The sequence below is a fragment of the Ovis canadensis genome, chromosome 6 (assembly GCF_042477335.2).
Source record: "Ovis canadensis isolate MfBH-ARS-UI-01 breed Bighorn chromosome 6, ARS-UI_OviCan_v2, whole genome shotgun sequence".
In the NCBI taxonomy this organism is placed as follows: domain Eukaryota; kingdom Metazoa; phylum Chordata; class Mammalia; order Artiodactyla; family Bovidae; genus Ovis; species Ovis canadensis.
Genome location: NC_091250.1, coordinates 21,060,763 through 21,073,045, shown reverse-complemented (window position 1 = coordinate 21,073,045; position 12,283 = coordinate 21,060,763). Strand labels below are relative to the sequence as shown.

General features: G+C 41.5%; 1 protein-coding gene across 2 annotated transcripts in view; it reads right to left on the bottom strand.

The window, feature by feature from the left end:
• Nucleotides 1-1,642: 1,642 nt before the first annotated feature.
• The window catches only part of LOC138442261 (uncharacterized), a 71,487-nt gene continuing 60,846 nt past the window's right edge, over nucleotides 1,643-12,283 (bottom strand). For both annotated transcript variants that reach the window (XM_069593367.1, XM_069593368.1), the window contains 6 exons: nucleotides 10,792-10,961; nucleotides 8,852-9,013; nucleotides 5,544-5,653; nucleotides 4,842-5,028; nucleotides 3,489-3,615; nucleotides 1,643-2,171 (listed from right to left, as the gene is read on the bottom strand). In XM_069593367.1, coding sequence (XP_069449468.1) covers nucleotides 2,041-2,171; nucleotides 3,489-3,615; nucleotides 4,842-5,028; nucleotides 5,544-5,653; nucleotides 8,852-9,013; nucleotides 10,792-10,961 — 887 coding nt within the window. In that variant the 3' untranslated portion in view covers nucleotides 1,643-2,040. The remainder of the gene's footprint in view (nucleotides 2,172-3,488; nucleotides 3,616-4,841; nucleotides 5,029-5,543; nucleotides 5,654-8,851; nucleotides 9,014-10,791; nucleotides 10,962-12,283) is intronic.

The following is a 12,283-nucleotide window of genomic DNA, read 5'->3' as shown; positions in this document are numbered from 1 at the left end:
ACTGTGATATATTGATACGTACTGTTGTATAGTTTTAAATGGTACATTTTATTTCTAGTGTAATCCTTTGTTCCCAGATTGGCAGAAATTCAAGGTCTTTCCATTTTCTCCATGAATGTACCCATGTTCTGGAGTCTTCTAATGCTAAGGAGTTAGGTGATTGTGGAGTGAGGCATGACATTTATCCACTGTGTCATCTGTGTATGCTGGACATCTGCTGGAATGTCCTACTTGCTCTCTTGTCCCAGGTGACTGGCCTGTACCACTCTTACTGAGACATGTGTTACTCAGATCCAGTGGTTCTCTTTGTTCCTTCCATATGGTAATTCTCATGTTGATGGGAATAACTTCACTGATCTGTTCCATGTTGAGGTACCAGTAATTCTGTATGAATGTACAATGCCCCATCTTTCTTAGACATGTTATTTAATTGTTCTCTGGGGGCTTCCTATTTCCCCTTGGTTTCTATTTATGAAATGTGGCATGTGTTCCATACACCTAATGATTTGAGGCTTTTCCCATGAGGTTTCTACCTAGATCTTTACCCTCTGCCATGCATTGTTTTTGTTTCCTAGGAAACTAAGTTTTCAAAACTCAGAAGCCACAAAATGCTCTCTTTTTCTCTTATACTTCTGTAATTTCCTCTCCTCTGAGGAAATGATCTAGCTGTCCCTTAGTTTTTCTAATGGTTAGTTTCAAACCAGCTTTTTCACTCTCCTCTTTCACCCTTTTCAAGAGACTCTTTAGTTTGTCTTCACTTTCTGCCATTAGAGTGGTATCATCTGTATATCTGAGGTTGTTGATAATTCTCCCAGAAATCTTGATTCCAACTTGATTCATCTAGCACAGCACTTCACATGATATACTCTGCATATCAATTAAATAAGCAGAGTGATGATATACAGCCTTTCTAAATTATGAACCAGTCCTCTGTTCCATGTTCGATTCTAACTGTTGCTTCTTGACTGGCATACAGGTTTCCCAGGAGAAGGTGGTCTGGTACTCCCATCTCTTTAATCATCTTTCAGTTTGTTGTGATCCATATGGTCAAAGGACTTCCCTGATAGCTCAACAGGTAAAGATACCACCTCCAGCACAGGAGTCTCAAGAAACATGGATTTGATCCCTGGATCAGGAAGATTCCCCTGGAGGAGGAAATGGCAACCCACTCCAGTATTCTTGCCTGGAAAGCCCCATGAACAGACGGGCTGGTGGGCTACCGTCCATAGGGTTGCAAAGAGTCAGACATGCCTGACACAACTGAGCACCATGCATACATACAGTCCAAGGCTTTAGCATAGTCACTGAAACAGACAGAGATGTTTTTCCGGAACTCCCTTACTTTCCTCAGTAAATAATGAATAACTCATTGTCTCTGTAGTCTTCTGTGGAGCCCTTTTCTACGCTGACTCTTGAAAAGCCTCTCTTGCTGTTGGGAACTCTTCTTCCACCATATGAAGTAGACCAGTTTTCTTGTTGAAGACATGGGGATCAACCCAGAGCCAACTTCAAACAGCAGACATGTAGCTTACTCCAGGTTGAGCTGCCAACTGATTACAGGTTCATAAGCGATCTTAGTTGAGACCCAAACTGCCAGTTGAGCCTCTACCAAAGTGTTAAAATGAATCATAAGCAAATGAAATGGTTTTCTAACCTATTTTTATTGCATCAATATAAAAATGTATAATACCGTACAAAAAATAATATAATATGGTAGGAATGAAAGAAGAGATACTCTGGGGGGAATATTTTCTCAAATATGGATATACAGGGTCAAGAAAAACTGAAATGGTATAAGCTGGGACCTTGAAAGGTCTTCTTTTTCACTGAATGATCCAAAGTGGTTTTCTTGGAATAAGTGCCTCATGTTCATTCTTGTGCCAGGAGATTCATTTATTTCTGGATATATCTGAGCATTTAATTCAAACTCAACAAAATCGTGCAAATGTTTTATAACTAAGTGTTCTTGAAGTGAGATATTATAGGATAAAGAAAAAGGAAGGGTAAAGTGTGATTATGGGGACTGTAATCTTCAGGGATTTAGAATACTGTAGACAGGTCAGTGGGTGGACCCATCCTTGATGAGGTCATAGCATCATATTGCAGTTGTACCTTCTCGTAAATCATTGTCACCCTCACCGGCTTGGATTCAAGAGATTGTTCTGTTGTCCCTGATGAAATGAAAGCAAATAGTTGTCTTAGTTTGAGCATGTTCTCAGATATTAGACACATTTAAATGCCTAATTAAATGGATTGTCCTAAAGATTTCCTCAAAGCAATGAGATAAGTGTCATAAAACCAAGATATATTAAAAATATAAAGGGACCAGTGATTCATGTCCTCAGGTTCTGAATCTAAATGCTGCCTTGTAAAAATGGACTGCTACCAGTAAGCTGTGATTAGCTAGGCTCAAGTAGTACTAACTCTAATCTCATGAAAACTTCTACTAGCCCTATGAATTGCTTCTTTAAGGATTTATTTTATATCAGTTATATATTTAATCTTTACAGCAACCCTAAGATTTAGATATTTATTATTCACATCTTAGAGATGAAGAAACTGAAACTGAGCTAGAATAATTGGCCAAAGTTAACGCAACTGGTGAATAGTGGTACAAGAGTTTATAGTCTGGAAAGTTATTCTGATATTAGTCCTTTTTTTCCTCAGTGATGCTGGTTCTTTTCAAACTACTTCAAAGGCACTAGAAACCTGCAGTGCCTCAGGGACCACTGACCAGAAAAAGGAAGGAGAGGAGAATAAACCAGGCAGTGCTCTGAGCCCCTCACCCTAGGTTCAGCCAGAGCACATCTTTTATACATGAGTTGCATTTAAAGTTTTATTTTAAATATTACCAAATGCAATAAAATACTGAGATGTACATTGTGAACTGTGGTATTGGAGAAGACTCTTGAGAGTCCTTTGGACTGCAAGGAGAACCAACCAGTGCATCCTAAAGGAAATCAGTCCTGAATATTCATTGGAAGGACTGATGCTGAAGCTGAAACTCCACTGTTTTGGCCACCTGATGTGAAGAACTGACTCTTCGGAAAAGACCCTGATGCTGGGAAGGATTGAAGGCAGGAGGAGAAGGGGACGAGAGAGGATGAGAAGGTTGGATGGCATCACCGATTTGATGCACATGAGTTTGAGTAAGCTCTGGGAGTTGGGATGCACAGGGAGGCCTGGCACGCTGCAGTTCTTGACGCCAAAGACTTGGGGTCACTGTACTTCTTGGGGTCACAAAGAGTCGGACACGGCTGAGAAACTGAACTCAACTGAACCGTGATGTCTCCTAAAGCTCTACTAGTTGCTTCTTGAAATCAGAACAGCCTTATCCTTTCTTTGATCTCACAAGTGGGAAACTTCCCATGTCTTGGAGCTGATGGAAATTACTACCCTTACAATGTGATTTGGGCTCTAGGATCTCCCATGGAGCCCTGGCAGCCTTGCTGTCTTTTGCATGAAAGCCAGTTACATTATTCACCTACCTGAAATCTCACTGTTATCAGTGATATCACTGTTATCACAACTCACTGAGTTCTCTCCAAAGAGAGAAGTGATATCTTCTCCAAATATCTTGAGACAGTTTTCAATGAGGAATTGTATCAAAGAAATCTGTAACACAATGGGGCAAAAAAATGGTGTATTACTGTACATATGGCGTAATAGTAAATCACGTTTCATATGTGAATCTGGGCTCTAACACAAAATGCAAAAGAGGTCTGAGAAAAATTAAGACTTGATTAAATATATATATATGTATGTGTGTGTATATATATATATTATATGTATATATCAGTTTTTTCTAAGAAATAACTGATACTTTCAAGAGTACCTTGGGCACAAATTTTAAAATTCTTTTAGTCAGTGACTAAAGTTATAATATGTGGGCTGGTTTAATAGCTAAAATTTTGTAATGATGCTTACATGCATAAAACTAGGATGGTTTGTAAGTAGCCCACATAGGATGTTTGGGAGAAAGATGTAAATTCTCTTAATAAGTTTTATTCAGTTTTATTAAAATCTTTCTAGTTTTAATGATATAGAATTTATATATAGCATCTTATTAAAACTTATAAAGTATCAAATACAACACAAATTGTGAAATTCACTTCAGTGAAGAAATATCTGAAAGTTAGGTAGCAGAGGTTTCTGTGTGGGGTGGGGGGCGGGAGGAGGGTTGTGAAGGAAGAAAGCATCTGGAGAGAAAACATGTCTGTCTGTCTGGCTACATTTCCTTGCCTCACACTTGCTGTCTAGGGGAGCTTGGAGAAGAGCTGTGATCTTATTAGGCATGGTATGGCTCTGTTAGGATGTTCTGAAATATTTTACTAGCTTCCTCATCCTCTAGCGGAGACACAATAGAAGCCAAGTATTTTCCTGAATGAGCCCCAAATGGCAGAGTGCGGCCAGCGTGTGTGGAGCCTCGGGTGGTTGTATGGCCCAGGCCGCCTAAGATGTGCCGACAGGGACCAGATGTATTGGGTCTGTCATCGTTGTGTAATGATGAACTCACAGTTTGGAGGCTCTTACACCCTCAGTGATGAGGCTGAGAGTTGAACCTTGGCTCTCCGGTTCCAAAGCCAGGTTCTTTTCTATCATATCGTCCTACTCTTACCTCTCTGTTGTTTAATCCCTTGGATGGCAAGGGAGAAGTGACTCAACTGTTCTCAGTTAAAAGACACCTTCCCATGCCCAACCAGAGTAGGACTCTGCCACTCCAAGGCGGTGTAATTAAAATGTGCACTTTAAAACACGGGTTCACCAGTGTTAATACCACAGATATCAGGTTCAAAATGGGGACTCTGCCCCACAAGGCATAAAATGAGAGATCTTGTTACCTTTTTGGTGACTTTTTCAAATGCTGAGCTTCCAGAATTAAGCAGAGAAAGGATGCTTGGGGCAAGACACACGGATAAATTATAAGATGTCATCTGATTGGATGAGGAATGTTGCTCAATGTTGTGTAACACTCCAAAAAGGTATCGCAACAGCACTACATTGGCTCTTGGTAGCTGGTCTACAAGCCTAATGACAGAAAAAGCACTTATGAATAAAGCGAGTCATTTTGCTTAGTAAGTGGAAATACAGAGAACACAGTACTCCTTTTTCTACCAGGTACACAGTCCATTCTCACAGTGCCAGGCATGGATGCACACAAAAATGTTTCACTGATTTTAATTCCTGAACCAGATAAGCCCTACTCTGGTTAGTTATGTGTTTGTATTTAAGATCATACCCCTGGCGGATTGGTTCTTTATCATCTCTTTCTACGCCAGTGGATTTCATCTCCAACAGTTTCATGTATTCAGAAGGTGTAAAATGGCCAAGCATTCCATGTTAATAAGATTAGGAGAAAAATACAGTGTCGCCAATAAGGCATGCATCTCTTTTCAAACTGGCTTCCAGGGGTGTATCCTCAAGTGAAAGCACTTGATACTGCTCATTATTTCAGAGGACACAGCTGTAAACTATAAGCTGATATTTTCCTAAGAGTATGTTGGTTGCATTTTCTCAGAGTTGAGTAATTATAGCATCATTACCTCTGGGTCGCAGTTATTTTCTCCTCCTCATTCCCTTGATCAATAACATCAAGCCATTTATCGTAGAGACGGGCTGAAAAGATGCTTCCTTGGATATTTTGAAGAAAATCCTTATGTAGATCAAAAAATATATATTATTCTTATGATAAGTTCAATGGAGAAATTGCAAAGAAAATATTTAGTTGAAAAATTCAATTCAGTCCGCAATTCCTTCACAGCCACGCAGACTGCTTCACACAGAGCTTGGCTGTGATTCTCCACAGCCTTGCACACTCAGAAGTACTGGTTGGATTTTCCCCAGCTAAAATTGGAAGCCTAAAAGTAGAGTCTAGGCTGTGGTGAGAATGAGGCTAAAGCTCCTTCTACCACCTGGAGCTTACTCTTTGTGTACATGTTAACACATTAGTACAAACTGGCAAGGTCTGGTGATAACTCACCCGAAATCCTATTCGTTTCCTGAAAAGAAATGCACATACCCATTTTGTTTGTTTACTTCAGACACAGTGCTTGCTCTGAATTCAAGAAAGAGAAGTTCTGAAATAAGACTACACCCCTACATGCTCTTATACACATATTAAGAGAAACCGGAGGAATGTGTGCTCTTTGGGAAAAAGCTAGTATCGAAATCGCTTCGATCATTTTCTTTAAAAAAAAAAAAAAAAAAAAAGTTCAGTTGTACAGAGTTTTAAGCAGCAGGTGTTAGAAATAAACCAAAAGCCCCAATGGGTAAACTACACGTTACCCTTGCAACTCTTTGAATGGAATATATCCTCCCCAAAGAGGAAGCTGAAAATTTACATACATGGCAACTTCACACCTGTGGGATAGAATCTGCAAATGTAAGCTTCCTAAGTGGAGGCCTGGAAAGTTTATCCTGGTGACCAAGTCTTAATATGATAGAATGGGGCCTATGAAAATGGATGAAGTTGTAAACTGTTGTGCAAGCCTGAGGGGAAATGATTGCATTGCCTTGCCAGTTTCAAAGGCACAACTTGCTTCCACTGGTCTTAATATACAGCCTGACTTCTCTGAAGAGTATCTGCTTCAGGCAGTGTTTCTGCGGCAACTGTCATGATTATAATCCTGTCAGCGTTCACTTGTTTCAGTACTTATTGAGCCGCTGTTTGTGTCTGGCACTCTTTTGAGTACTGAGGATAGAGTATGAAGATAACGTACAGAGTCTCAGTCCTCTCATACTTTTTCTAGTGATTGGTATTCAGTACCCAATCATGGTCATTAGGTTTTCTCTATGCTTCTTATGGAGTGTCCACAGTGTATTGGGAGGGAGGAAGCACTCCATTTCAGTTCAGCCGTTCAGTCCTGTCCTACTCTTTGCGACCCCATGCACTGCACACCAGGCTTTCCTGTCCATCACCAACACCTGGGTCTTGTTCAGATTCATGTCCATCGAGTTGGTGATGCCATTCAACCATCTCATCTGGCTTTGGCTTCTGGGAGTCTGGGGGTGTGCAGCAGGCCCTTTGTGGTTAAGCCAGGACATGACTCATACAGAATATGCCATGGCTATTTGCTATTGGCCCTCTGTTTATAGACAGTTTAATGGAAAACTCAATGTGGTTCTGACGATGTATTCATTTATGATTTAGACCATCTCTGTGGTTGCTTGGACATATGGTATTCTCAAGGCCGAAGGTGCAAAGTTTGATTCCCCACCAAGATCAATCAACTTTAGGAAGAGAACACTCTGGGATTGTCTAAGACCTGTATGCGTATAGCATGGAAACAGGCAAGAGCCTAGTAACACCTGCTCACAAATCAAGTCAGTTCCAAGTGTGCACCTTATAGAGGGTAGCACTCTACTTGCTATTTGCATCCCTAGTGTGTATTATGATGGTGCAAGCGTTCTAGGGCTCACCTCTAAGTCATATCTGCACTGTTGCTATTATCATACAATCGAACATTAACAGGGGACAAGGAAATACCACATGTTATTTAGTTTCTAAGATAATTTTAATAACCTGTCTATAGTTATTACTACATCAATATATTTTTGTTCATAGCTGCTAAAGTTCCAAGAGGTATTTTTTTTTCTGTTCTATTATTGCCCTGGTAGAAATTTAACTACACGCTTGTAATTTAGGTGTATCATTTCAAACTCAGTCTATTTTTGTATAAATCTATCGAATTTTTCCAAATTCCCAAATGATTTTGACTGTTGGGCTCACTTTGAAAATAAGCTTTTAAGATGAGGCATGTAGTAAGACTGGTTACCGTGTAACTGTAACCTTGGGTGATGGGTTAAACGTACAGATATTAACAAAGGTTGTTAAAGATGGGAAGGGAGAAAAAAGGAGGAAAAAGGACGAACAAATGGTGGAGTCATCCGTACATTAATTTTAAAGTAAAAGGTATTGAGAGACAGGAGAAGGAAGGATGATGAAGTGATCAGAGATGTTGGGGGCCTCACTAAGCATTTTTTGATTCATTGTAAGACAAATGGACTTCCCAGGTGGGGCTAGTGGTAAAGAACCTGCCTGCCAATGCAGGAGATGCAAGAGAGGCAGGTTCGATCCCTGGCAGGAAGATCGCCTGGAGTCGAGCATGGCAACCCACTCTAGGATTCTTGCCTGGAGGGTTGCATGGACAGAGGAGTCTGCTGGGCTACAGTCAATGGGATCACAGAGAGTCGGATGCAACTAGGTGAATAACACGCACGCACACGCACAAAGACACACACGAGTTTACCATAGTGAGTAAACATCTGTCTTGCATCCATGCACACTTGCCATAGCCGAGTCCAGTTCTGGGCCCCCTCATAAACTATAACCTGCCAGACTCCTCCGTCCATACGACTGGAGTCGTATGTCAGTCCCTGTTCCAGGGGATCCTTCCAACCCAGGGATCGAACCCAGGTTTCTTGCATTGCAGGCAGATTCTTTACTGTCTGAGCCACCTGGGAAGCTACTTCTGTTAACTGTTTCCAAAAGCTTAATATGAATTTTATTTTGGAAATGTTGCCTTCATTAGGAAGGTGATGAGGCAGTCATCCAAAGCAGGAAGCTTGTTTTGGTAAACGCTCAATGTGTAAGTGGGTATTTTGAAATTTATTATTCTTCTTCATGGAGTGTTCAGGAGGCAAGATGTGCAATGAAAAAGGAAAATATCTAATGTATGGGGCTCATAACATTTGAGGTACCTTCCTTCACTTTTGACTTTGTGAAGTGTTTTCCACGTTTCAGATCCTTCCTCTCTTATGCCTATTATGCTTCTTGGGCATTCATAGTGAAGGTCCAGTCATACAGCTTTACACTGACTCTGTGTGTGGACGATGCTCAAACTTTCCTTACCTTTAAGACAGACGATACTACGAGAACGGATTCATCATCAAAGTTAACTTTGTGTCCAGCGTTTAGTTTCTTCTTTAGGGCTCTGCATGATTTTATGCTGGCTGATTTTCGGAAGATGCCTTCTGTGAACGGCCCTTTTTGATTGATAAAGGAAAGCATCTCCTATAGGGAAGGAAAGAGAAGAAAACTGTGGGACATTTCCTATCTAGAAGCCCAGAGCACAAGCTTGCTCCTGTTTTGACAGAGCTGTGGTATATGAGGGTACAGTTCTAGAACAGCACCCAAGTCAATTTGAAATTTTTACTTCAGTGTCTGTAAATATATTTCCTACCCAACAATCGATTTGAGTCATACACTGAAACATTTTAAACACTTGTGTAGTCAGATTTTCTGTTTCAGTGAATTTACTGTATTAACTGTCTCTGCTTTGAGGCCTTTGAGGAGTCACCCTCTCCTCCTTCACCGCTGCATTCTCATTATTCCCTATTATAGATGCTCTTCCCTGAGTGTGGAAATCTTTTTGCCATATTCATGCGCCATTTGTTTATTCGCCTTCCAGGGACTGTCCACCCCATTCATTCCTGTTTCCTGTATTCCCTCCCCTCAAACTCAGGCTTAACCAGGCTTCTCCTCCTCTGATCTCATTCCTTTCTCATCAGCCTTTCTAGTTCCTTTTCCTGTATTTTCATGTCCTCTGCTGTCTGCAAAGGTAGAGAGATAACAGATATTGGAACCAGGTGTTTCAAGGATTGTGGAATCTGTTATGCTCCTCATCCACTGTGTGACTTCGGGCATAGCACATTCTTGGGTGAGGCTCTTTTGTTTTTCTTTTATGAAGTGAGGGTGGTGATAGTCACGGCTACCGCCTAAATTTTCTGTGAAAGCCCAAGGTCTGGGGTAGTAGCTAGCACATAACTGGTATGATAAATTTCTCCATATATAGCATACAGTTCCCTGCATCTAGTGTAGTGCTTGGAGAGAGAGTGGACAGTGAACAAGAGTTAATGCTTACACTTCAATACACTAGCTGGATATAGCACAGTCCAAACTCTGTGACTCTCTTTTGACACATTCTGGCAGGATCAAAGGATTCATCTTTGCCAGAGGATGCCTACTGTATGCTTAAACACTTGAGTTACATATCGAATCCGTGTGAGACATTTTGAGTCATAGGGCGAGCAGACTCAGCTGAAGGAGACTTGAGACTAGTGTGGACTTCAAGGGAGGAGACCGGGAGACAATGTGAGGATGAGGTGGACTCTCAGAGCTTCTTACACACAGAGTCTGAGGAAAGTTACAGGGCTCAACATAGCCTGGAGTTAAACTCCCCTCCAGGTCCTCCCCACCATTCTATGCAAAACCAAGAGCTCTCTCACCCAAAGAAAAAAATGGACATTGGGTTGATTACGCCCGGCTCCCACCCGGTCCCAGCCTCTGGCCGATCTCCAAAATTCCTTGCCCCAGCTGCTTAAGAGATAGCTACTCTGAACAACCTTGCAGAAGAATCGGCGCCCTTAAGACAGTAGCTTTCCACATCCATGCCTATATAGACTTCCTCTTCTTGGGTAAGGCAGCAGCTCCCTAATCTGACTGCTGCCCCGTCTCACCTCATTAAAGGTGATCTGTAAAGTGCCAGGTCTCATTCTTTTTCTCAACCTCGCCTTCTCTAACTGCCTTACTTCAAAGATCCACGTTAACTGGTCTGAGCTGGTATAGATGGGTCTTTGTTGAAATCAGTGGAATGGATGAGAGTAACTTTTCATCTTGTATTTGCCTTCTGACTCTGCAGTACCTAAATCAGATCTTTTTCTTTGAAATAACATTGTGAAACTTATCGGACAAAGCCAGACTTCTTCATGTGGAGTAGATTGGGAAGAGAACACTTGATCTCTGCGAACTCCCCTCCTCAGGAAGGTTACCGAAACCAAAAGAAGACCTACCAGAATTGGGGTGGGCAGGGTGTCATTATCACATACTTCCTCAAGAGCAACTCCAAAGAGCTGTTTTTGCTTTCTGGGTGGTAGAGGTGGGTGTTGGTTGTCCTCGCGAGTCCTGGAGCGACACCAGAAGGCCCAGTTTTTGACAGAACTCTTACTAACTGTCTTCTTGTCTGAATCAAATGTAGAAGAGAGATTTTCAGTAGTAGTAGTTTAGCTTACTTAGCCTATTTCCACCAGTTACATTCAGCAGCATGTTCATGGCAGAGGCTGAAAGAGAGAAACTGAACCATTTGTTATATAGAATTCCCCACACTCTGAAACAGGCTAATTGCATCCTTGTGGTGTTAACATGTTCTTCTTCCCCATAGTCTGCAAACCTAGAGGCGTGATCAGACTCAGGGGTGATTCTCCCTGTGACAGTACTCCCCAGACAGTGCTATCTATTCCCTTTGCCCTGTGTCATGAGGCACTTAAGCTGTAGTTATACAGGTTTCCTAATGGTAAGTATTATCAGTGGATTCGGGTATCAGATCTCATTTTAAAAGCAAAATATTTAATATTCATATCAAGCAGCATTTGGTTATCATTTACTTTTGTAGTAAGTTTCCTTCCTCGGTTCAATGACCTGTTTGGCTTTCTGAACACCAGTCATGCCCAAATTTCTCCCATCAAAAGAATCGCCTTTCATGAGACATCCTGCCTGATTTTGCTTTTCAGTCAGCCTCTGGACCTCTCTTCTGGGAGGCCACACACCTCAGTCAGCTCCAAGGATGACTTCCTGCCCTCAGGGTCTTGGGAAGTAGTCATTAAATGCAGACTACTTGGTAGGATTACAGCTGGCCCTTTGTCTGTAACACCTTACTCAGCTAACCCAAAGACTAATGTTAACTACCAACAGCCCCTGTCAAAGGAATGCAGATGAAGGGCTTTTCAAAGAAAGAGTGATCAGCAATGAAAAATGAAGTTCAGAGTTTCTCATGCCCGCTGAGAATGTTTCCCTGGTATTTGCTCAATAAACCTGCTTAATATTTCCTTAAATAACCTGCTTAAATAACCAGCTAAAGAAGTCAACAGAGGAGCCAAGTTGTAGAAAAATCAACAGGAGAATGTAACCAAATATTTTAAAATGCCCATCCTCTTGTCTGTTCTGAGACATAGTGAGTACATCACCATGTCCTTTCAAGCGACTGAAGCACTGTGGTGCTGGGTGAGAGAACTAGAAGGCTCCTATTCTGCCTCTTAATTGGATAAGTTGCCTAAAAGTCTTTGAGCTTCACTTTGCTCAGACTTAACAGAAATGATGCTACTTACACCTCACTGGACTACATAACATCAGGTACTACTCATCACAAGACATGGCACATAGCAGCCTTAATAAAGGTAATTTCGCTCCTTGAAAGGGCCTAAGGCAGCCTAGACATCAGTCACCTCCCCCCAAGCAGACTCCACCCCCATTCTCCATTTGATTTTGCAGCCTCCAGAAGGTGCACAT